We start from the raw sequence: 27,859 nt of genomic DNA on the forward strand, positions 1-27,859 counted from the left end.
TGTGAACAAAAAACATGCATTGAGAAACCATCCCAGGAAAAAGTGGACCATTATTTAACTTTGATGTGCATGAGGATGTGCGATTGGTCAGTGATGCTTCAGTGGAGAAAGACGAGTCTCATGCAGGCAAAGTTTGTCTAAGATCTTGGTATGAAAGAAACAAACACATTTTCCCTGTGTCGAAGGCTGTACTTTGACCTATAATTGTTTAATATTGACTTTTCAATTATCTTATGTCTGTTGGCAGAATATTCTTAAACATAATTTTATCACCATCTATGCACTAACCTTTCATACATGTAACTTAGGAATATGTTGGCTTATTGCAAACACACTTGAATTTACTTTTAAGGATAGAATCTTCAAAAAAATTCTAAAATCCTGAAAAAAGCATACTGCTGATAAGTTGACATACATTATCATGTTAAGTGTTTTAATATTAACATAAAATATGAAGTACCATGTTGGGTAAGCTGCCAACAATTCCAAAGTTTTTCTCTAAAAGTAATGTGTTGTAAGTTGAGGTCAATTTATTACCTTCTCATTGACATTCTTTATTAATCTTTCATATGACATCTACATTCAAAACAGACACACTTACGCATCAATGTAAAAATATCGGAAATTGATGAGACTGTCATTAAAGTGAGAGGGTTAGCGCTATAGAACCAGGTTTAATCCACCATTTTCTACATTTGAAAATGCCTGTACCAAGTCAGGAATATGACAGTTCTTGTCTATTCGTTTTTGATGCGTTTTGTTATTTGATTTTGCCATGTGATTATGGACTTTCCCAATTGATCTTCCTCTAAGTTCAGTATTTTTGTGATTTTACTTTTTGCCACGCATTTGATGCGTAGCTCAAAGTAGGCCATATGGTGACATTGAAGTTAGAACCATTAACCTTTTTTCCATATATAGGCAGCTGTCTCAATGAGACTTTACAGCACATCTCATTAGTTTTAAACTGAAAGCAATATGTATGAACATTCTATATATGCCTGGCTCAAGTCAGGAGCCTGTAAATAATTGTAGTAGTTGTTTTTTCACTGTTTCTCATATTTGTTTTTAATAAGTGTGTTCTTATGATGTGCCTTTTCGCCACTGCCCTAGGTAAGGGCGAGGGTTTGGTGCCAACAAACAATTTTAATCTCACTGCATTTGTTAGCACCTGTACTAAGTCTGAAACCTGTTTTTCAGTGGTTGTTTGTTGACAACTTGATGTGGTTCATAATAGATATAAGAAGATGTGGTGTGAGTGCCAATGAGAGAACTCTCTCATTTATTTCTCATTTCTTGTTTTTTTTGCAGACTATACCTTTGTTTTTCCTGTTTGCGTTATTTTGCACTTGTCATTTTGGGCCCTTTATTGCTTATTGTTTGGTATGAGCCAAGACTTCGTGTCGAAGGCTGTACTTTGACCTATAATTGTTTACTTTTTACACAATGTGACTTGGATGGAGAGTTGTCTCATTACCACATCTTCTTATCTCTCTGAAAGTCTTTAAGACTGATTGGAAAACAACAATAAATTATGGAACAGTAAAAAACGAAACAGATTTATTATTACTTTTAATAGAAATTATGGTAAAAATAAATTTACCAAATTTACAGACAGTAACTAGTAAGCAAACACAACAAATCACAAGGGAGACAACTGACATGGAAACAAACTATAAATTGTCAAATATAAAGCCAACCTCAATTCAATCTTTTAATCTTAATGTCCTTGAAGATGTGACGATCATTTTAATCTTTTATTTAAATGTTTGAATTTTAAGTTGTTTTTAAAGTACAATGTATGTGCACCACAATTAACTTTAGTTTAACCTGTTATTATTCTGTAGAGATAATATCTGCCATATCAAGAAAAAATGATCCTGCTTTACCAAAAGGCACTTTAAGAAAAAAATTGTATATCTTTTGTCCTTGATGTTTTATTTGTTCTCAGATATATCAAATGATTATCTCGAGATCATAAACTTTAAAATTTTACATTGTAATTTATCTCCATATCTTAAATGTTTCAAAAGAAAAATAACTTATAACTAAACATCAAACTATTTGAAGCATTTAAAAAAACTTGTAAGGGAAAGTGAAAGCATAGTATTGTATCATTGCAAATTAAGCAACTTTGTTGGTTAAAAATAAATATAACAAAATTGATTTAGATAATTTGGTATTTTGTTAGAACTGGGGACTGTATACTAACATAAACCTTTTTGTAATTTGCATTAAATTTCTGTTAGGTTGGCCTATAGTTTGATAACTTAATAATGGTAAGCGCACTCAAGCAGTCTGTATATATGAATTCTTCTAGAGTTCTGTATAAATGAGGCGAAATATTTAATGCATGAAATCTTTAAATCCTATTTGCAATGCAATCTTTTGAAACCTTAATTAATTTCTTGATAATTATGCGAAATTTTGATAAAGAATGAAAAAAAAAACTTGAATATTAATTTAGCATATAATTGTCATTTTATGAAAAAGCATCTACAAGAACATTATTATTGCTTGTGAATAAAAAAAGACTCTGTGATATGTAATAAATGTCCTTTAAAAATTACAATGAATAAAAACAAATTTTGAGCTATTGTTACACATACCCCAAAGAAGCAAGTCCCATTACTCTGCATCAACAAAAAAACAAAGATTAGTAGAATTAGGTTGGAATTAACTCATGAAATGCCAGGCCATACAGAAAGACAACTGTATACCTTCATATATCTATTATACAATCATATAAAAATCAAAACACAACAAAAATAAATAAGTTAATATATATATATTGTTCTAATTAGATGTACATCTACTTGAACAACATGTATTTATAATAAAATAATGCTTTCTATACATGAAATATTCACAGAAATATTGTCCAATAACCTTTTGAAAATATTTTTTCGAAACCAACTGTATTTTTTTCTATATTTTCTTAAGTTCATTTAAATAAAAGTAAAAAGCTTTTAAAATATCATTCTTACCAGATAAATATTGCCTAGCTGAAATAGCCTAATTCTGGAACCTTTACATCAGATTCACCAGAGTTACCCAATAATGATTCTGTTTCAACAATAATATGTTTTGAAGAGACATATCACCTTTTGAACAAATTGACATTTTAAACTGACAAACTGTAATATAATATAGACCTAAGTTGTGGCCTTCAACAGATTTATTGGAGTTTCACCTAAACAATATCTGAAATAGTTAAAATCTGGAAAATTTACTTCAGTTTCACCAAAGCTCTTGATGGAAGGTATATCAAACTGACATAGAAAGATGTTAGAATTCAGTATAGAAAATACTAACATTTTATCATTAATTATAAGTTATTGATTATTAAAGATTATTGTAGTAATAAACCCTTATTTTTAAGACTTTTCAGTCACTGGCCTTCTTTAGTTTCTATATTTTCCTCCTCAACTACATGGTAAACATTTTACTTTCACTATCAAATATATGTTCCCTATTGGAATTTTTGAAACAAGGTATTTAAGATTAGTCACTTACATATAGATTACTACTGTTAGTGTACATATCATGCAACATAATCTTGAAGCATACAAACAAGTTAAAAACAAGTTTTAAAACAATAATCTGACAGTGAAAAAAATACTTGGGTATGTAAAAATATTGTTTGAACAAGTGCATGTAAGCGCAATCTTTAAAGCTTTTTTCTGACAGTTTGTATAATTTATGCAAATTAGGATTATTCTATTAAAACCAAGGTGGGTGGGTAGGAATGGACTTTGACCCCTTCTCCAACCTACCAGCCAAATAACATACTTGTTTTGAATGATAAATGTTTGCTTAATGTCAAGTGCCAAAAATTTCATGCATGTTCTGGAAGATACTTGCTTCAAGTAATTCTGAAAAAAACAAAGGGACGTGCTACCATAAATGACCATCAACTTATGTCTTGAAATAAAACATTTATTCCTACCTTCCCACATCAATTATAATGGAATAACCCTTAATAACTTACATAATTTAAACATAGTTTCCACAATTCATGACATTACATACATATGTACAAATTACAAACACAACATTTATTTTTCACCTTGCAAAGTCACTCACCCTTACACATTGCACTTAAAAGAGAACACACCAATAATTAGCACCGTCGTGTAATACTGGAACACACAATATTGAATTAAACAACAGTTCCCGCTTTCTTGTCCAAACAATGATTTGCCTTAAAAATGATCCTAAATGTAATACATCCATGTCATAATGGCTGCCAATTGCGGGGCTAAAAAAAATTCCCAGTAAAATTTAGCTTGTTAATGTTTTTGGCCAGGCATTTATGGAGATGGAAAAGACTTTAACAAAACATGACTCAGATTGTTTGTTATCAATATTAAAACGTTACATAATAACTATAATGTATTACATCATACCCTCGTTCTCACATATGTATTCTATAACTACCACCATTTTGCATTCATTCCGCTAACAACAAGTTTATTGCTTTCTGAACATTAACAAACAATATGGCGAACTATGGAATTAAAAAAAATAACTAACAATTCGGTGAAAAAATCAACAAGTGGCAAGAAATAAAATTACATTTAATACTTAACAATAAAATACTGTCAAAGCTGGCCTCTGGATTTGTTTACCATTACAAATAATGTATTCAAATAAGCAGAAAATGCATGTTGAAAAAAGTACACAAAATCTTTTTTTACTAAATTTACATGGCTCAATACAAAAGTTTAGTTCTTTTTTTGGCTCAATCAAACAACGGAATGGATATGTTAATGAATCTTGGTAAGAAATTGGTAAAATAACTTATTTGGTATGGGAAGGCCCTCATATTCAGTTTCTTCTTTATATATAATTCTTTCATTTTAACAATTATCTTACTAGACATTATCTGTTGTGAATTTTCATCGGAATATAAACAGTGTCTGTGATCTTTTAAATCATTGTGCTATCAAAACAAAAACAAATATTCAGAGTTAGGTGAGCCATATAATAAAAAAACCTTTGGATCAACAGAAATCTTAAATTATTGTTCCTTTTAACAAGCAAGTTAAGGAAAACCCGTTTGAACTATACTAAAATATTTTTGATATATTTCTTAATAAAATCAAGATTCATATACAAGGAATACACTGTTTGCTGTATTAAACGTTAATCGCAATCTATTCAATGAAATGTACAATATGGATTTCTAAATACAATATTTTTATACATGAAAGACAACAAAGACAAAAATAATGCTGAAAAAAAAATAAAAAAAATACATAATTGTTTACAACATAAACCATGCATGGGTTAACAAATTTTCTACTTTAATTCTAACAAAAGCTATCTTATATATAAGTCCAGGAAAACACAATCTGCTGGGAGACAAATAAATCTAACCTAAAAACTTTTTCACCAAGCAAAACTGATGTCAATAGATTTCAAATAATGAAACTAGACTGACCAATTGGTAGACAATTGGTCAACATATGATGGTCAACACATGAACAGTTTAAGTTATCATTCATAAATCTTGTTCTACAACCTTTAGATCATACAGTGTCATAATGGATATCAGATAATATACACAATATGTAAAAGATGAATTCGTTCAGTTAAGTATATTTGTTCAAATTACTCATTCAACATTTTTGAAATTTTTTTTTAACATTTTGCCGAAACCAATTTTTAAATCTACCCAATATGTAGAACCACATATCCTTCCTCATCTTGAATTAAACCCATTAAATACAGGTCATAAAAACACTTGCTTGATTAATCAACTGAACACTTAAATAATATTAAAATTCGAACACAGTCTACTTCGTTGGAACATTTAAATTCTTTGTTTACACTTCATAAAATCAACAAAAATGGGTATCCCACAAACAATTATGAGTCCACAGTATTTGATTTTTGGCAATAAAAGGAGAAATAAATTTACGAAATGTACATACAACACATCATAGCAAGCTTAGTAATTCTTCTTGTAGTCCTGTTTTGACAGTAATTCAGGGCATAAAAGCAACAAGGCAATGAAACATTTACCAAACATGATCTTACCAAATATAATGATAATTTATGGTCAAAATAGATGTATATATTCAAATTGGAATGAAACTTTAAATCGGCTGCTTTCAAAAGTACAAGAAATAACACCCATTGAATGTTGTATGTGGTACCGGTATTATTTGTCCCAAATAGAGAGGAATAAATTAACAATGAAAAGATATACACAGTAACATTATTCAATGATAAAAATTTTAATATTTAATCATTTCTTTTTAAAAAACATTTCCGTGGATGTTATACAATTACAATTTTAATTCCAAATGTAAGTTCATTACTACTCAATATATTAACTGATGATTAATTACAAACTAAGCCTTGGTATTCAATTGGTATAATGTCTTTGAAGCCTTATATACAGGTAAACTGGCATGAAAGCCCTCAAAACCCAAGATTATCCTATGTCATATAAACCGACATATATATAACAAATAAAAAATACAACAAATGCAGTGTATTTAATATATCACTTGAGATTAACCATATCAGCTCTTTAAGTAGATCTAATCAGCTCTTGAGATTTCTGATTATCTTCCAAGAAATGCTGAACTGTTATAAACAAGCTGGACGCTGCTGTCGATGTCAACTGTCAGAAAATCCAAACAAAACAACGGGAAAATGTTTGATATGTGTTTGCCACTGTGCTGATAACTGGAAGAATTTGACACCTGTCCATTCCACACCATCCACAGTTACTGTAATGTAACGAAAATAAAATCAGTACATAAAAAAAGAATGCCACTTTGTCATTCTATGCATACCCCAATAATTATTCAAAGAAAAATCTGAAGAAATTTTATTTTCATTAAGCATATTGCAAAAATTCTAGGCATTAGCAAATAGAAAGTAAAAGTAGCTGGCTGAAAGATTAGGAAGGCCACAAACATTACAACTCATTAATGTCAAGCTACTGCTAGAAGTCATTCTTTCAGCAGTCCCAGAGAACAATGTGTGTTGAAAATATCTTTCGGACAAACAGACAGACAGATGCAATAAAAAGTGTAACTTGAACAGACTTGATGATTGCAAAATAGCCCAAACTTCTAGAATGGGTTAATAATATATCCATGGCAGAGCTACTGAAAATATGGTAGATTTAAGGTTTTAGTGTATATTAATTTATTATCTGTATTTGATTTTTTAAGCAATGCCAGAGTATAAATATATTTTTTTACTGATATCTTATCTGATGTACATATTACTTTTTTTTAATTTAAATCTGTTTATCCTGAATGAATACAATTGAGCATTGTTTTAAACAAACTATATGCATAAAAATTTCTTAGAGTACAAACCTTTTAGAGAATGATTTTGACTTTTTGATGTACATATTAATCTATTTATTCCATCAACTGTATGACTTTTTGATTCTGTTTCTTTGGCCTTTTTCAACCTCATTACTGCAAAAAAAAATATAAAAAAAAAAAAAAAAATATTAACTGCCCTTGTTAGATAATAGTAAATATTTTTTAATCTCAAAAGCCCATCTCTTTAATCCCAGTATTTCATTATGCACTTCTTAACGTATACAAAAGGTATTGATTGGTCTGTTGTCAAATGCAACAACTTTGTGTTAAAAAAAAAATCACTGTATTAGGTCACAATAAACTGACAACTTTCAAGACAAAAGATGATTCATGATGCAAGTAGGCTTCAAATTTTTTCCTGTATTCTAATTTATACCCCAGGCCTTGAGGTCATAGTTCTTTTAAGCGCAATTATTGTAATTCAATTCAACTCACAAATCAACCACTCAAAGTACTGGATTTGGTGTTTTCAGCACAAATTTTGTATACCCCAGTTCTGAGTCAAGTTTTAGGACCTAGAGCTACATATTTATATTGAGAATGGCATACCTGTCAACCTGTGACGATGAAAATGCAGGTCATGACCTGCATTGAAGAATCAAATCTCAGGTCATAACGGTACAAACTTTTTCGAGCTGAATTTCAAGAGTTATGGTACATTTTCTTATAATGTATATCAAAGATACCAAAACATCAATGCATGTTCACTTGGTTAAGTCATTTTAAATCTTATTTATTATTATTTCATTACACTTTTAAAGATTTTTTTAACTTGTGTATCACAGTCTTATGTCCTTTACTTCTTGTCTTCATCTAAAATTTATTTTTCAAATGTAATTTTAAAATGAGGCTACTAGCCTTTAAACATACCATGTAGATTACATGTATGAACATTCATCCCTCAATTGACAAGGAAATTAGACTATGATAAAATATAGTAATACAGAGGAAGTATAAATGTAAAAAATAATTTTCAACTTTTTTTTAAAAATTGTATAAAGGTATAAAAATAATGAAAAGTTATTTTTCAATTCGATTTGAATTTTATATTATTATGATTTAATCTTTTTCACCCATAAAACGTAAAAATAAGGAATAATTTTGAATGGTGACAAATTAGGGGAAGTAACTCTTAGTTGAAATATCTTTGTAAAACAACAGGGCAATTTATTTACGACCTAAAGCTAAGGTAATTGGTGTTTATCAACAGTTTGTTTGACACCAAAGCTGTCAAGTGAAGCCATGCACTTAATGGGTCACTTAATTTGACAGTTTACATAGCTAGATGAAATGCATGTTCATGGAAGAATTACGAATTTGCCGGTATTTCAAAGGAATATTACTTATGAAAATCCATCTCAAGGCTAAGAAATACGGGTGAAATCGGGTCATTTTCGGAATTTCCAAATTATTTCAATGACCCAGCGGGTGATCCGGGTGATCCCTCAAAATTGTGAAAATCTCGGGTCACACCCGCAGAATCCGGGTCAGTTGACAGGTATGGAATGGACATGGGGAATGTGTCAAAGGGACATCAACCTGAACAAAGAGCAGAAAACATAAATATGATTGTAAAATATTGAACGACCACCAACTCTCTTCATATAAATCGTCTGAAACCTTTAAACTAGTTGATTTATTGTGTTTATGTTTAAAAGGAATACCCTAAAACTCATTCTTTAGAGTATACCAAGACAACACTACTGTTATACTGTTTATATTGAGTTGTCTGACAAAACAAAAAGATTTAGACAACATAATACACCCAAGACGAGGACATTACACTAGAGCATAAGGAGTAAAGATTGTAATCCCTATATTTCTACTTTGACTAAGTTAAGGTCCATGTAGGTAAGCAAATGTGTGAAGATCCAATGGGAACTTACTTTTTTGTTTCTTTTCCTTCATGACAGATAACATAGTGAATGTCGATGACTGTAGATCAGACATTGGGATACCGGGTTGAGCTAATCGTTGTACATGTATGTATTTAAACGTTGTTTTTAGAGTGATTTTATTACTGTCCTTTTTACTGGCTGATGTTTCAACTTTTACAGGAGTAGTCCAGTATTCTATCTGTAACTCCAGCAATTCTCCAGGAACAGGAATTGGTGTTGATGAACTGAAAAAAAATCAAGTAACTTTATTCTATGAAAAATTAAGTTTTTTTGTTCAATGTTGAAGTTTTAAGTGAGTTTTGAGCTTCTGACATCATGTATTATTTCGGAATGACTCATTAATGATTATAAATCTTATTCATGCTTGAATCAAGGTAGAATTAGACATAGTGTGTTGAAGACCAGATATTGACCTCTAGTTATATATATAAATCTTGTTCATGCTCGGATCAAGGTAGAATTAGACATAGTGTGTTGAAGACCAGGTATTGACCTCTATTACTGTATTGGTTTTTTTTTGTATTTTATTTTTGGTTGAATCACAAAAATATATAAATTATGATGCACCTAAGCTTCTTTTTTTTTAGTAACAAATATTGAAAGAAACAGATGCGTTAAAATAAATTTATTTACTGTTTATTTAAAAGTCATGGTCTGTGAAAAAATATTGATGGTTTGTTGGGTTTCAAATTCATAGTTGTAAGATATTAACCTTTTCAGACTTGATGAAAAAAATGTAATTGATCAGATACAAAACTTTGTGGTTATAAGGGAACCAACGACTCCACAAACATTGACATTATTTTACTGTGCCTAACCGATCACCTTTGGGGTATTATAATACCTACAGTGTTACCTGGATAAAAAATTGTCAACACAATTTGTCCATTTAAACTGTACAATAGGTTTTGTGAGAGATTATCAATAGGTGGTCATTTAACTACCTGTAGATTTTACCTGGTTGTTTTTTGCCCTAAATTTTTTTTTCAGGTAGTTAAATGACCACCTATTGATAATCTCTCACAAAACCTATTGTACAGTTTAAATGGACAAATTGTGTTGACAATTTTTTATCCAGGTAACACTGTAGGTATTATAATACCCCAAAGGTGATCGGTTAGGCACAGTAACAATTGTACTTTTACAGCACAAGCAATTTTTGTAGAAGAGTCATATATTTCCTGTTGAACTGTAAGCTTTACTAGACAGATAAATCTTTTTTATAGATAATACATGTTGCTGCTAATCCAAACATATGGTTCAGCAGTTTTTTTACAATTCCATTTTAGTTGAAAAATAGAAGAAATACTTACCTTTGATTGGCTGTAGCCATAATGCCAACATTGGGAGAATTTGGTGGTGTATTTGTATCTTTCTGTTTCTCGAATGTATTATTAGATGGTGGAGAACTGGATAATAATGCTGGTGAACTAACAACAGTACTAACATCATCAAAATCCACTTAAACAGAAAAAAATATTGATATAGACAATTTCAAATATTGTAATAAAAATCGAATTAAATCAGATTATATATATTTGTTGGGTTATTATGCAAATTAAAATTTTAAAAAAATTACAACATGCAGTGATTTAAAAACTTTATACAGCTTTTTCATCAGAAAATCAATATGCTAAAAATAAAACAATTGATACACTTTAATGTCTCACCTGCTATATTATCAGACTTTCAACTTCAATTTTGTTTGGTTTTATTATTAAAATAAGGGGGGGACCAAATTTTACTATTTTTCATATAAAATGATAAACATTTTTACAATGCAATGAAATGATACAGTCACAGACAGACATTAACGGAGAATTCTAATCAAATAAATTCCACACAAATGAATCAAGTCTTACAATGTAACTTAAAGAAAATGGAATTATCATTGTAAGTCATCCTTTCAGCCTACCTTTCTTCACAGGTTTCACTTTCTTGGTTTACCCAAAGGTTATCATTTAAGTGTTTACTTAATAAATGCTAACTATATGTGTTCATGATAACAGTCAACAGTTTCATGAAGATGTTTTATTAGTATTTGCGAGTTCTAAATACAACAGTAACATTTAAAGTAATAAAATTTAGATAGAAGACATGTGATACATGTAAACAAATACAACATCTTATAAATAGTAGGAACTTTTGACAGGGAACTGGATAAAAATTAGAGGACAAAAATCAGAAAAAGTAAAGGAAGTTGAAAGACTGTAAGACTGTCAAAAGTGATACCAGCTCTGTTTGGCCCAAAGAACAATAATTTGTCTCAGGGCCAATATTGAAACACCAGTAAGTAGGTTTGAGGGTAAAACAAAACAATTCCTGCAAGGAAACCAGTTATATTTGCCTTGTTATACAACTGTTACCTACAGTTCAGCACTCTATATAATACAACAATCAGAATGTTGCCACACCTTTGTGAGTCAATATCTATTAAAAACATGATTGACAGGTTGAATGGTAAACTTTGGTTAGTAGCAAAAATGTTTTGTATTAAATCTTAGTTACACAGGAATAATATTACAAAGGTATAAAAACACAAATATATAGTGAAGATGAGCTATTCATGATGAAATTTAGTCATAAAAGCATGCAAGGTTTTTATACATGTGATAAACCTAGAGAATCATAAATTTCACCTTAAAAGTTTTGCTTTCTCACCCTGAAATGTTATTAATTTTATAAATTTTCAATAAGACAGTAAAATTAAACCAGTGATTGACAATTTTCTGACGATAAAAACTAACTATCTTTTATCAATAATGTATTTCCTAGACCTTCGTTCAGTACTAAGAAAATGAAATGAATTTTAACTGTGTTGTATTAGTCAATCTGGTTCTTCTCTAATACAAATTTATCCACAAAGTTAGAAAAACATGGAAAATACTTTTTTGCAAAGTCAGCAGGAACACGGGTAAATGCAAAATAAGGTTGGCTTACAATTCTCTTAAAATCCGGAGATTTATACCTCCAGGCTGAAGGTTCACATGTATGACTGTTATGTATATATATATATATATATGGTAGGTAATTAATACATTAGACTTATACAAATCACAAAACTATAAAAAAAAAAAAAAAAAAAAAAAAAGGAAAACAATCATTAAAATAAGCAAAAATAAAACTTAAGTAGTTGACATATAGCAAGGAGAAGATAGGTGCAGGTCTTACATGCACTTTCCGCATGGTACAAATCTGTAAAAGCAAAAAAATAAACACTGAAACTAATCATGCTAACTAAGATACAATTCTTTCATAGACAACATTTGTTGCTTAGCACAGGTATAACATGAAATTGCACACCTCAGTGTTACAAATCTTGACACTTTTATAACTTTTCATACTGATAAGAGGTTTTCCATGGTTGGTATTTTGTTGCAAAGACAAATTTTGACAAGTTGGCAATGGAAACAATACACATAAAAAAAGTCCATAAGATTTCCTATTCTCTGGAATAAAGATAATCTCAATTTTTTTTTTTAAATGGTGCATAACTTCTCTTTCCATAGAAAAGTCTGAACAAGCCTTTTTTTTTTTTTATCACCTGTGAGAGCTGGGAGACTCATCTTGGAGGATATATGAAGATAAGATAAATGTGCTTCTTTTTTACACACTAATAAACTCGTTTTTGTCCATTAAAAATTCCACATATTCAAATAATGTGATCAAAATTAAAACGTGCACCCTTTCATTTCCTGTACAACTTCGTAAGCAGTGTCAATGAGTTGCAGAGTAACAAAATTATGATGATAAACACCTCATAACACAATGGTTAGTGATTCCCTAGGAGTCAACTACCTATGCAAAAAACAAGAAAAAATATATTTCTAGCTTATAACATTAATTAAGTATATACAAAAGCTGTAACTGTTACATGCTACTTTATATCAATAAATGAAACTGTATCTATGTAAATGCTGTGTAATACTCTAAATATTGCAGAAGTATAGCACTAAAAGGACCAAAGACATAAAATTAAATTATTTTTAATATCAACCACCCTGCTGATTTACCTTCTCAAACCATAGAACCCTAAATATTGAAAACTAGTTTGACTTTTTTTGTGCAAAAACACCACTTTAAGCTACCTTGACTGTATGAACTGGGTAAGTTTTTAATATACAGTCAACTTTCAGCTACCTTGGCCAAATAATTGGGTCACATTTTTATAAATCCAGTAACTTTTAGCTACTTTGGATATATGGATATGTCAGAGGCATTTTTTTATTAATCCTGCTTCTTATGCCTTTGCCTCTTTTAGTTGACAATCATGCCACAAATCCTTACTTTCAAACTGGTGTCAAGCCTAGTGCTTTAGTTATGTTAATCCCTTCACCAGTATATATATTAACTCATGTAAATTGTTACAATGTCTGAATCCAGTTAGATTATAACTATTCCAGGGGAAAATGTATGGGAATGTTGGACTCCACATGATATTTTTTCTGTTGGTAAGAGGATTTGAAGCAAACACAATTTATGTTACAAATAAAAATAAAAAGTGTGGTATTAAATAAAAGTTCAACCCCCAAACCACCTACATTTTTTAATTTAAAAGCATTTAGCTAGAAAGTCAGTCCTTATTACTACTGGTCATTGTGATATTTTTATGAAAGTATCAGAACAGTATTTTTAAAACAGCATGAATAACAAATTTGTAATGGACTTTCTTGTTGCTATAAAGTGAAAGGACTCATTACAGTTTTTTCTATCGGATATTTTCATATTTTTTTAAAAAATACTTCATATTGGCTTAAGTATTTCGATTTCAGCAAAAAAGATATGAGTCTATATAATCTTTTTTGAAGGAAAATTTCAAATCAGATGTTATATTGCATACCGGTAGAAGATGGTAGAAGAACTTCAAACTTCCCCAGCTGAGATGATAAAAAAAAAATAATTTACTGCAAATTCTATGAATTAAAAGATGGAGATCTATTGCATAGCCTACTTAAAACAACCACCAAAAAATTATTCACTAACAGTTTCTACACTATCTATCTCAATTACAGAACAACCAAATAAGAAAGACTCCTTTCCTGTAATTAGTTCTGAACAAAGGTAAAAGTGATGAAAAAAGTTTTATTAAGTAAAGCCTTCCAGTGTAACATGCATTGACAGTATTCAGACCAATTCACAAGGTGATTAAAACGCAGATCCAGTGCCCAAACTTTGTTTAAAAGGTTATGAAAATCATCCTTCCTTCTTTCTGTTTGAAAGAATTTTCTGAATTCTTTGGTTTTGTCATATGAATACACACCTTCAAAAATTTGAAAGCTGAAATTTCATTGGCTAATGGCATCATTACCAAAACAGAAAGTAAAATGGAGTGTTGTCAAATCCTTGTAAGCAAAGCTTGGACACAGAATCCTTATTCTTTTAATTATACAGACCAAATCTCAAATGTATAAATATATTAGCATGCAGAATTTTATTCAAATATTCACAACTATCCTACATTAATGTTCCAAACCATACAAGTACCCGTAAAAAAAAATAATGCATATATATTTTCTTATCATTCTATTCAAGTAAATTTTAAAGTCTATGGCATGGATACTAGTACATGTATATCTAAACATCTCTATATTGAACCTAATTGAAGATTGAAGAAGTTTTATGTTATGTTACTTTAGGTATAGAATACAAATTTGAGTTAACTTAGACAGTATAAATCTGACTACTTATATAATATAACTATCTACTGTAGAATAATTAATAAAGTAATCTAATATTTACAGAAAAACTTCACAGCATTTAAACAATAACTATCTTTTATTTTTTTCTAAAAAAAAAAACCTATACATTAAATATTTTTGTCACTTAAATCATGCTGAAACCGATCTGTCTATAAACATAGTAATTATATTTCTCCAATTTTTGGACTCTTTTCCCATTTCTTGACTGATGTGAGAAAAATATTTCTCCTCACTAGTGAAAAATCTGTTCTCTGCAAATGATTGGGCGGATTTTAATTCTGATGTTAAATTTTTCTTGGTTTCTTCTGAATTTTTCCATTGTGACGTCATGATAAAAGGTAACCATGCCTAATGACGACACATAAAAAGTACACAACTTTCTTCAAATCTTTGAAACAGAATGATAAAAATCATTAGAGAAACAGATTCCACCCCTATAACTCGTGTATTATAATATTTCTCCACTCTCCACAGTTAAATTTTAATTATTTAAAAAGATCGGCAAGCCTCGCACTTTAAATATTAAAATTTAACAGTATAGGGTGGAGAAATATTTTAACACACTTGTTGCAGTTGTGGAACCTATATATAATATAGTGCACATCTACAACCATGTAAAATAAGCGATATACATGATTGAAATGCATTAAAACATATGGTTTGGAACATTAATATTTTCAGCTACCATAAAAACCATGCTAAAATATGCATGCATGCATGAAAATAAGATCAAAATTATAAATTTTGGTATGGATCAAAGTACATTTTTGGCAAAAAAAATCAAATAAAACAGTCCAACTTGGCAATGGAGTGGTTCTGGAAGAGATTGTCTTGGTGCAGATGGACATGAGTCTATTCATTACTATGAGAAATTTAGTTAGATTTGCATATATCTAGGCATGAAATTTTTACCCAATACACGGGCCAGCTCTAGGACCCCTGGCACAGTAGCAACACAGCAGGCCTCTAAAAATTATATAAATGTCCAACAGTATGTAATATGTATATATAACAAACACAAAGTAATTTATAACATACGTTAACATTTTCTTAAATATAGTAAAAACATTATATTTCATTCGACCAAAAACCATACTTGAGCAAACCATTTTTCAATAAAAACTTTATCTAGGGCTATTTACACTATTGTTAAATTCAATATTGATCAGGTAAAACAGATAAATCCAGTTTACTTTACCGAGACTTACTTGATTTCTACTGGTACCTAAACATTTTAAATAAAAGAAAAATGTGTCCACTGGACACAGATTCCCCCTGCTTGTGTGTATACAGCAAATTTTCAATCATAAAATTAAAATGAACAAAAATCAGAAACATCAAAAGTAAGCAACCCAAATTCAAGCTTATCAGTAATTTATGGTAATAAGCATTGGGAATAAGTTTTATAACATTTGATCGAGGCAAAAGTTTTAGTGTGGAAGCGGTAAATTCAGCATTTTTTCATTTAGAAAGGGACATAGCTCTAGTAAGGTGAAAAATTTTCAACAAATAAAAAAGCTAAAAAAATTATGTTAAGACTGGCCAAGCAACTGATAAATTTGATATCAAAACTAAGCATTTAATATCTATATGAGAATGCAGCAAAATGCCGATATTATTCTAGCAAAGGGCAACACAGTACTTAATTCAGAGAAAATGATAAAAATCTTAAATATTTTATTTTAATACAAATGTATAAATCAAGCCACCTGTCAGCTGTTTTTTTGTTTTAATGCATGCTTTCAGATATAAGCTTAATGAAGCAAGCACTATGACATGCGCAACAATCCTTCTAGCTGCACAATTGTTAGTCTTTTTCATATCCTTAAATCTTATAAATGTATTGGAAGATTTGGTATGATGTGGTATGAGTGCCAATGAGATAACTCTCCATCCAAGTCACAACCTATTTTTACAAGTGACACATAGGTTTAATTAAGCATTCAGATATCATCCATATTAGTATTATAGATCAACAATAGCAGATAAATCATCCTTTTTAAGAAATGAAAAATAATTTAAGAAATGTTCCTACCATTTATCTGAACAGCACCTATCATAAATACATGTTCATCATTTAAAATAAACCTATCTGTCTGGCATAATTTACTGTATGTACCAATAATTGGCAGTGATTTTTTTCCTTCGAATCCTGAAACTATTGTGAGTTAAACACATATCTCTTGTTCTCTAAACATCCTAGGAATGTTATCCTCTGGAAAAAGTGTGTAAATGATTCAAAACGGAAGATATCAATCAATTATATCTCAATCTTTAAAGTAATGTATGTACTGTTTTCTGACTGTTTTCTGACTACATTTTATTTATCAAGGATTTTTTTTAGCTTTTTAAAATTGTCACTGCTTCATAGTCTGAAATTTTAATTTATAGTCCAGAAAGTTTCAAACAAAGCGCTGCTTTAAAAATTAGTATATTCACATTCATCTCGGGTACAGGAATTTCAAGGATTTCAAAGGAAGAAGTTAAAACGAAATTTAAGAATTTGACATTATTCCATTTTCTGTTGCTTTTAGGGGCAGATATAACATGTATAACATAGAAAAAGTTCTGTTAACCTCAAACTATAAACTTTTCCAAAATAATAAAAAAAAAGCACTGTCTCATAAAAGTAAAAGAAACTCTTGAGATCAGATATATCTGTATACTAACCTGATGCATTTGCTGAGTCTGGATTTCCTATCTTTACTTCCTACAAAAGTAAAAAAAGACGAATATAAAGATCAGACATTAAAATTACTGAACAGGGAAAAACTAGATTTACAAATATTTAGTAAAAATTATCTTACATAAATGTACTAACTTCATCTATGTAGTTCAAATTATTACCAAGCTCCAGTTACTGTTAGGCTGCACTTTAAAAGCCTGTTTTAAACTTTAAAATATTTCTAAAACATATCAGTTAATAATAGAAAACCATAATAAATGGTGTCTATGATGGGCATATAAAAATCTAGTCAATAAATTCAAAATACCAACTTTTGATACATTCAGTCTCCATTGTTGTAACAGTTGTTGTAAACAGATTCATATTATAGCGAACCCTATGATAGTTTTCCATAGATTCACCTGAAAGTTACCTGTCGATTTTTTTGTAAGTTCTATTGTCCCATCTAACAAATACAACAGGTATTGTTCTCTGTATAGTTTATTCACCAGGACCTTTAAATTTCTTCTAGGAGAAATATATCACTCATTGATTAATATACCTGAACAAAAAATTGAACTGTCAATGATGAAAAAATACTAAGTAAGGACTCACAAAACTGCATGTGGTGTTGTATTTATTCAATACCAAAAACCCGTTTTTAATGTGTTCAATATAAATAATGATTTAAAAATTAAAAGTTGATTTCTGATCAAATAATCAATAAATATTTTTGTGTGTTTGATAAATAAAAATTTGAATATTATTATTTTTAAATTAAGGTCTTCATAAACATAGTCTATAAATTAACAACAACAAAAACATGCAAATTCATTGGAAAATACTAAAAAATATGTCTAAAATAAACTTTTTATTATTAAATCAGATTTTATATTGAACAGATTGAAAATATATTAATGATATATTGAATAAATACAATATTGCATACAGTTTATGTGAGTTTATAGAAGTATTTCAATAAAAAAACAGATAATTTTTTGGTCAGGTAAATTAATCAATGAGTGATATATTTCTCCTAGAAGAAATTTGAAGGTCCTAGTGAATAAACTATACAGAGAACAATACCTGTTGTATTTGTTAGATGGGACAATAGAACTTACAAAAGTTTAAATCGACAGGTAACTTGCAGGTGAATCTATGGAAAACTATCATAGGGTTCGCAATAAATGTCCAAAATAGTTATACTTCATTTCAGATCAACAAATGGACACTTATTTTTTTATACATTTAAAGGATATTTTAAAGATGTAAACTACTTACACTGAAGAATGGGATAAAGGTTTGGCAAGATTCATCTTCACCACTGAAAAAATAATTAATTCATAGTGTTTTTAGAAAAAAATATATTCCACTTAGACAATAAAAGTAGTATAAATACAAGCCTGCATGTTAAGTTTACCTGTTTTTGGTATGTTTTGTGTTGCTTAATATTTGGTTTTCTATGTTGTTTTAAATTCTGTTCTTTGTCTTTTGTTGATTTTTGTTTTTGACAAGTGCATTGTCAGTTTGTTTTGACTTATGAGTTTAAATGCCTTTTTGGTATCTTTCGCCACTATTTTACCAGTTTTTTTCTGTTTAAATTAATTTGTTCTACTTATATTTCTTAGGGTCTCTTCAATACAAAAACAAAAACGAAATAGAAAGGAACGTACTCATCAATTTTAAACCAAGAAGTATAAAGACTGTTTTCCAGAGAAATGTAACAATGTGTATGTTTACCTAGTAGTAAGTAAAATAAAATGAATTAAAGTTCCTACTTACCTTTTACCTTTACACATCACCATAGCCTCTGCTATTGGTATTTGTAATAATGTACTGGCACTACTCAAATACTTTGATACTCTGTTTATAATTTCTTGTGAATCTAAAAATAAATCAGAAATTATATTACAAATGACTTCTCTACTTGTTTTTCAATTAACTTTTGACACAAGAGATATGTTAATAAAATTGAGAAAGGAAATGGGGAATGTGTTAAAGCAACAACAACCCGACCATAGAGCAGACAACAGCTGAAGGCCACCAATGGGTCTTCAATGTAGCGAGAATTCCCGCACCCGTAGGTGTCCTTCAGCTGGCCCCTAAAAATATGTATACAGCATGCTTGTTATTCTGATAGTATTGTGCAGATGTTGAAAATTGGCAACACTATCTATTCACTTAGAAAAATGAAAGATTGCCACTTTCGTCACTGGCATTATACAAATTTGACTTGCTTATGGTTTTTGAGAACCCTACCTATAATCATTAATTTAATTCAAAAACTCCTGTATAATTGCATTGACCATTACAAAACTTTCATAGTATTTATCTCTGAATATCAACGAAATGGAGAACGTGCCCCTGCTTGCATATAACATTATAAAGGAATATAACTTAATCCATACCTAGTTTTATTGATTCTGCTTTCTCAAATGTATCTTTCCATGATTGATCAAGAAATAAAGCTGAATAAGTTGCATCTAAAGTTCCCAAGTTTTTACCAATACAACTGTTACCTGCAATAAGAATAAAATAGGATTATTGCAAAAATATTGGTCACCATATATTAAACCAACAACAACAATCAATCTGGAGTAGAAATAAAGACGTAATAACTCCCATGTGTAATCAATCTCCTTTTAAAGATGATATTCTTTTACTCAAAATTGAGAAATTATTGCGAGTTTTTTATTAATGCGACTGAGTGAGTATCGCAATAAAAAGTACTCACATTCCTAAATCTGATACATATATCTGTATGAAGATTTTCCTGACATCGCAATAAGTAATCTCACATTTTTGTCAACTTTTCAAAATAGCAATAATAAATGTACACAATAAATCAAAATTTATAGTTTATTCTATTGAAAGTCAAAATTAACAAAATTATGAGAACATCTTGTTTATCTTCCCAATATATCACCATTTTGAAGAGCTATTGTATGTCAACTTTTGAACACTTTCATCACCTCGAAATTTCTAAAACAAATAAACTAAAGCCTAAGCAAAGATGCATCATCTTTTTTCTACCATTGTAGTCTCAATCATTATTCCAGTTATGACATGTTATAAAGAAGTTTAGAACAAAAGTCACATACATTTAGGAATATGTACTTACCAAACGGTATGACTAGAAATCTAACATATCCTTGCCAGTCTGGCGGCTTAGCTGAGAACTGTTCTACATATGGCCTTAATACAGAGTTAATATAACCATCAGCCCCAGCTATTGCAATCTTTACTGGGCTTGGTTTCTTTGGATTTGTATTGCAACTATGTAAGGAAAATTCTCCAAATCAGTACAACAATGCATTCACAGTAATTACTTAAAAATTTTTATACAGCCTGTTCTTAAATGGTTCCTACTTAAATATACAAATGCAGACATCCAAATTCCAGAATAAGCTATCAAAACATAAGTTACTGATTACCTGTGATAAAATAAGAAATTACTTCCTTCTATAAAGTTCAAGATTTCTGAATTTTCTTCAGACTTTGGCAAATTCATTAAACTAATTATAAAGAGTTTTTCTCAGGACCATATCACTTACAATTTCTGTATTTTATGCACCAGATTACTAACAGCAGCTTTTACATCAGCATTTCCACAAGTACATATCACTTTAAACTGTTTCTCTTGCAACTTCTGCAGGAAAAACTGGAATAGAAGAATACAATCTGATTACATCTTCCTTTACTCTCATGTTCAAACATAGCAATAATTGATTAACAACAAGTCATTACCTTGAACTGTAAATTACAAAAGGGTATAGAACAAAAAATATAAAACAAACATATTAGTCCTTAAAGAAAATATGCCCTTTAACAAACCCCATCAGTTTTCATAAATGCAATATGTAATGATCAGGATTTAAACTATAACTTTTAAAGTACCAGTACCTTGAATTCTTGTTAAGAGGAAACTCACTAGAAGTATTTATTCTTAGATGCATGATTTTTTTTATTCATTGTGATTGGCTTTGAACAAGCTATCAGTAACTGGAAGTACTCTCAGGTCTGTACTTGGTATCTTTTTGTTGTTGGGATGATCAGTACTGGGTCACATCCAGTCTTTGTTTTTGATTGATATATTTCTATTTGTATACATCTGATAAGTTTAGCATTTTTCAACTGATTTTTATAGTTTTATCTTATGTTGTACTGTAACACCAATGTCCTAGGTTATGGGAAGGTTGGGACCCTGCCACATTCTGTATGTATGTGTCTGTCCCAATTCAGGAGCCTGTAATTCAGTGGTTGTCCAGTGTTTTCCTTTTTTCACTAAGGGAAGGTGGGTGTTTTAAAAAAATCACTTGCAACCGGGTGGTTTTTTTTTTAAATGTCCAACCGTTTTTTTTTTTACTTACTGTGGGTGCACGTGGGGGTCACAAAAATAAAGATCAGTATAATATTCACATTTAATGGAGTTGAACAAATATAAATAGAAGTAGTCATATTAATAACTTTTAGTGCATACAATATAAGTTTTAATTAACTCCCGTCTGGATAATATCAGTTGCGGAGGTGTTCCATAATTGGAAGTATATACGTACAGAAGAAGAAGGATTGCCAAATATTTTTTGATTTGATTTTTTTCAACAATTTATCTCTTTTCTCTCTTCTTTCATTTACAATTTTATGTCCTGTTTCTTGCTTTTGTCATATTTTTGGCACACAGAACAGTAGTATCCTTCCTCTGTGACTATAAGCCATTTGAAGTCTTGCTCATATTTGTCTTCACTTGCGTGTCTTTTCAGTTGTTTGGTTGATTTTTGTTCAATTTCGACAACTTCAACATTACTATCAATTTTATTTAACTTATTTGGTCTGGTATTTTCTTTATCATCATTGTCATCTGCCTTTCTTTTACCCCGATTGATAAATGAAAACATTGAAATTTGACGATTGGACGCCATCTTTGTCAATGAAAACAAATCAGCGAGGCGCCATTAGTATTCAAATTTTAACAGTATGGAACCAAAAAAAATCCGGAATTTGTAAAAAAAGCCGACCACCTCCTAAAATCGAAAGGTGGTCGGCTTTCAAAAGAAGGTGGTCGGCACACCCGGCTTAAATGCCGAATGGAAAACACTGTTGTCATTTATTGCTGTTTTACATATTTATTTTTCGTTTCTTTTTTTGTGCATTAATTAGGTTTGTTAGTTTTCTCGTTGAATTGTTTTACATTTGTGATATCTGGGCCTTTTATAGCTGACTATGCAGTGTGGGCTTTGCTAATTGTAGAAGAACATACGGTGACCTATAGCTGTTTTAAAATTTCTGTCATTGGGTCTCTTGTGGAGAGTTGTCTTGTTTGCAATCATACCACATCTTCTTTTTTATATCTAATGTAACTGAATCTCATTAATTCAGTAAAGTTTACTATAGAAAGCAGATTAGAGTTACCAACTAACCTGCCCCTGCCAATCAGCAGTATTGACTAGAATTATATTGTCTGGTAGCTGATCATCTGAACCTGCTAACACTGCACTTAATTGATCCAATAATGCTTTTCTTGGCTACAAAACATAATTTTTACAAATGTTTCGATTAAATCATTACAATGAAAGCACAAACACATTTCAGAGACATTAAAATTTTCAAAAAAAGAAACACTTTGCTGCTTTAAATGATATATATCTAAAAGTGCCACAACAAAAGGTTACTTCCCTTTTTTCAAAATTTAATACATAAAATAAAATATATCAACACTTGCAATAATGTCAAAAATACTTCATAAATCACCAAATTTTGTCTAGACAAATGATATATCAGACACAGAAGGACTTGCTATTTTTCTTATTGGTTATATAAACAATCTATGACATTTGAAGTAAATCCACAACTTTGCCTGAAGCTTAAAAACAGAAGATTCAAGTTTTGTTCACTTTACTTTTGGGTAAGTGTACTTTTTCATTTGAAATGGAATTACAGTTGAAAATTTTACAAATGTAACAGAAAAGGTTAGAATTCACTATTGTAAATGAGTGCCTGTGACTTTAATTGAAGTACTGTTAAGTGACAAAAACTTAGGTGGTGCTACTCCTACACAATCTTGGACAGATGTGCAGAACAATGTCAACAAGTCATATAACCTTTGACTTCTATGAATATAAGGTATGAAATGCCTAAATGTCTTCAAATTACTGAACAAAAACTATCACTTTGATTTGATCTGCTACTGTCAATAGGACAGGAATGTATAATTTATAATAAATACAAATTTCCATATAACATACAGTTTCCCTTGGAATGTAGGTACTAAGATCATGTTAGGTTAATAATGTAATTAATACAAGCAAAAGAAAGAAATTACTAGTGAAAAAACTTCATCCTTATATAAAGGATCAAGACATTACATGGTTTTGTATAATCTCTATTTCAGAAACTATATAAAAAGTTGCTAATACAATACAATCAAAGTGCCGTCATACTATTTACTTGCAAATCTAACATGTAGTGAAAAATAAATGTGACATAGTGAAACTTATTTTTTTTTAAATTTGGCATTAAGTGTTGACTTTCCATGTAATTATTGCATCCCTTTTGTGGAAAATATTTTGGATTTTGATTTGCATGTTTTGTTTATCAACAATGAAAAAGCCTGATCTGTAAGGGGTGACTGCAAATATTATACATAATTCTATCAAAAACATCTCCAAAGCTACAGAAGCATGTTTAATTCAATACAAATCACTCTGACTAAATAAATAGGCATCATTCTTGCAATTTTTATTACTTTAAAATAGTGCAGTTGGGCTTTTAGTAAAGTCCTACACATGTTATAATGTTCTACAAATGATAAACTATTAGTAATCTAAATCTGTTACAGACAAATAAATCTGCTTAACTATGACAGATAGACTTTGACTCTAAACTGAAGCTTGAAAAAACACTCAGTAAGATAATGTTTTGATTTTAATTAAGGTAGATCATAAGTATATACTTTTTGAGACAGAATTGTCTTATAATTTGCCAAAATGAAGATTTTACAATGCTTTTTTTCAAAAATATAATAAAAAGTGTGGGTCACCGTGCTATTTTTCAAGCTATGAGTCGTTGAAAATTACCTCTATTAGTCCAGTATAAATTTTTACTAAAAGAGTTATCTCCCTTTAAATGGCTCATTTGAAAAAATGATTCCAAAACCCCCAAAAAATGATTTTTTTTTTTTTAAATTTTGAATAATACCATAAATCATCAATTTTTCGGAATATAAATAAACAGTATAACCATTAAATTGCAAATGTGTCTCCAAATTTGCAGATTTTGGCAAATAACTAGACCGAATTTGTACTGGGATTGTACAATCCAAGATGGCGGTATACCATCAATCTACCTTAAAGGGCAAATAATAAAGTACCAGGGGAAGATAAGAACACATTCCCATCTGGCATGTTGTTTTGGCAACATTGCTTTAATATAATAAAACATATAAATTCAAAGAAAGATTAATTTATGTCATCATATCTATTACATGAATTATAAATCATTTGCAATGGAAAAGGAACAGGCTGCATATTTAAGCAAGTGAGATATATTTTATGAAATATAAAGCCCTTAAAAGCTGATGGTACCTGAATGAAAAGTCAAAGAACCATTTGCTAACAATAGATGGGGAGATTCTTCACAGACCATGCTTATCATTATCTTAGCACACATATAACTAACTGCTGAATTTATAAGCTTTATCAAAATCTATGTTTAAACAGTTTGGCAGAGCTAGGAACAACTACAGCTCTAGTTTTGAAGATAGAATAAGCCAAGGAGCAATCTTTTAATTGTTCAATTAAAAGCAAGGCAGTAAAAGCAATTTCTGCAATCGGACAATCAAGAAATTCATATTAATTTTCTATCTTTATTTTGATATACATTAGCTTAATTGTTAATTTAGCATATATATAACAAAATATTTGATTAATAAAATTAAAAGCATACAAGAAATATAAACCTACCGATGTTGCAATATACATGTACTATAAAATGTAATAAAAGTCTTAAATAATTTATATGGAAAAGCTAACTTCATTTCCAACGGTAAAAACATCACAAACTGTTGGTATATCTCATAAATAAAGAGTCGGATTTCTGCAGCCAGGAGTTTCTATTTCTAAAACGAAGCTCTACTGCTATGTGGTAACAAAAGATTATGGTTCAAACATTATCATCAATAAGTAAAAACAAATACAGATATTTTTTTTTAAATTATTAAATATTATCACCTTTCAAACTGTTAACTTTTTTTACATAAAATTGCAATAGCTGGTTAAGAGTGGTTGTTTAAATATATAAATATATTCTATATCTGCATTCTATATAATTTAGTAAGTGTGGACAAAAGTAAGAGCATTCTGTTAATTTGTCCCTTTTTCAAGCTGATGACAATACATTTTATCTTTTTTGGTGAAGAGATCTTTTAAGGCAAGGTATACATAGTGGCAGTACTTTGAATTTCTACAGGGTTCTCAATGAGGTATTTTGAAGCGGCCTTTTACGTTTCAGCAATTTAGCACTACGTTTCCTCATTAAAATTCATACTTTTCCCCATTTTGTAGTACTCTTTTCCGCATTTATTTTACAATGATTTTGTTAAAGGGCATTTTTATTTTTAATGTATGTCTCTTCCTTTTGCCAGGTAAACCTGGGGCGTGTTTTATTTTCGTTCTTCAGTAGTGTTTGGTGTTTAACGCTTCTTAAAACACTATTGGATTATTCTGGGATTATTCGTCTTAATATGTAGCTAATGCCTATTTTTCGTTTTTAATTGTAAATTGATTGATTGTTTGTTTGTTGCTATTTTGTTTATGCCCAGTGTTAAATATTCCACCAGAATTCAAATCAGTGTGAAGTGGATGTGAGCAATCATAGGCAACATTTAGGCCTTCAATAATGACAAAATCCGTACTGTAAAGTTGTCTAGAGAAGGCCCGAAATAAAAAGTGTGAATCAATTCAAACGAAAATTATACATAAAAAAACATTTTACAAAATATCAAATATGAGTAGAGACATGAACCATCAAAAACCACTAAACTACTAGAGACCAAATCACACAGAAATTAACAGCTATATGTCACCGTTTGGCCTTCAACAATAAGCAAAGCCCATACCACATAGTCAGCTATAAAAGGCAACAAAATCAATAAAGGGCTGCGCTTAGGCGCATGATACGCCCGTTGCTCTTTTAACTTGTCTTTTATGCTTTAAATGAATTTATATGATCAACTAGAAATAGTGTGAGCCCTGTCAAATACAAATAATAAATAAAAATGCACAAAAAAATTGGCACTATTAAGGCTACCTCAAATTTAACTAAGTTTGTTTTTTTAATTTTTCATCCATACATAAAATTTTGTGAAAGTGTTAGTTATAGTCCCAAAATTGGAAAAATCCCCCCTTTTTTAAGCATAAAAATTCATAACACGGAAATGTAAAATCTGAAATTTATAAAAATTGAAAGGGAGCTTACATTAATAGATATAAACAATTCACCAAAGTTTCATGGACATTGGTGAAAGCCTTTTTGGGTTATTGTCCTCAGTGTAAAAAATCACCCTTTTTTTATGAATAAAGCCCCATAAATCCAAAACTTAAAATCTGAAATTTATAAAAATTGAAAGGGAGCTTACATCAATAGATATAAACAATTCACCAAAGTTACATGGACATTGGTGAAAGCCTTATTGAGTAATTGTCCGAAGTGTTAAAAATCCCCCTTTATTTATGTATAAAGCCCCATAAATCCAAAACTTAAAATCTGAAATTAAAAAAAAACGAAAGGGAGCTTACATCAATAGATATAAACAATTCACCAAAGTTTCATGGACATTGGTGAAAGCCTTTTTGAGTTATTGTCCGAAGTGTTGAAAATCCCCCCTTTTTTATGAATAAAGCCCCATAAATCCAAAACTTAAAATCTGAAATTTAAAAAAAACAAAATTAAAAGGGAGTTTACGTCAATAGATATAAACAATTCACTTAAGTTTCATGGAAATTGATGAAGGTGTTTTTGAGTTATTGTCCGAAGTGTGGACGACGGACGGACAGACGGACGGACGGACAGACGGACGGACAACAGTATACCATAATACGTCCCGTCCCGGGCGTATAAAAATGCAAACATTGCAAAACAAAACAAACAAGAAAACTGTACAATACTTTCACTTTATACCAAAGAAATCCATAATAAAATACAAATCAAGAAAAAATACTATAATAAAATAAAGTCTTATATGTC

At 29.9% G+C, this 27,859-nt stretch overlaps 1 protein-coding gene across 10 annotated transcripts in view; it reads right to left on the bottom strand.

Moving 5' to 3' along the window:
- Window positions 1-3,536: 3,536 nt before the first annotated feature.
- The window catches only part of LOC139516517 (phosphofurin acidic cluster sorting protein 2-like), a 47,856-nt gene continuing 23,533 nt past the window's right edge, over window positions 3,537-27,859 (bottom strand). For 2 of the 10 annotated variants that reach the window (XM_071306677.1, XM_071306670.1), the window contains 13 exons: window positions 23,038-23,142; window positions 21,175-21,281; window positions 20,742-20,896; window positions 20,029-20,139; window positions 19,403-19,505; window positions 18,902-18,944; window positions 17,626-17,665; window positions 16,991-17,008; window positions 15,868-15,921; window positions 10,570-10,717; window positions 9,245-9,480; window positions 7,347-7,451; window positions 3,537-6,746 (listed from right to left, as the gene is read on the bottom strand). In XM_071306677.1, the coding sequence (XP_071162778.1) occupies window positions 6,634-6,746; window positions 7,347-7,451; window positions 9,245-9,480; window positions 10,570-10,717; window positions 15,868-15,921; window positions 16,991-17,008; window positions 17,626-17,665; window positions 18,902-18,944; window positions 19,403-19,505; window positions 20,029-20,139; window positions 20,742-20,896; window positions 21,175-21,281; window positions 23,038-23,142 (1,338 nt within the window). In that variant the 3' untranslated portion in view covers window positions 3,537-6,633. Of the gene's footprint in view, window positions 6,747-7,346; window positions 7,452-9,244; window positions 9,481-10,569; window positions 10,718-12,427; window positions 12,452-15,867; window positions 15,922-16,990; window positions 17,009-17,625; window positions 17,666-18,901; window positions 18,945-19,402; window positions 19,506-20,028; window positions 20,140-20,741; window positions 20,897-21,174; window positions 21,282-23,037; window positions 23,143-25,578; window positions 25,600-27,859 lie in introns of all 10 variants that reach the window. The other 8 variants (XM_071306679.1, XM_071306674.1, XM_071306673.1 and 5 more) reach the window with 6 other exon arrangements.

Source organism: Mytilus edulis, chromosome 3 (genome assembly GCF_963676685.1).
Source record: "Mytilus edulis chromosome 3, xbMytEdul2.2, whole genome shotgun sequence".
Lineage (NCBI taxonomy): Eukaryota > Metazoa > Mollusca > Bivalvia > Mytilida > Mytilidae > Mytilus > Mytilus edulis.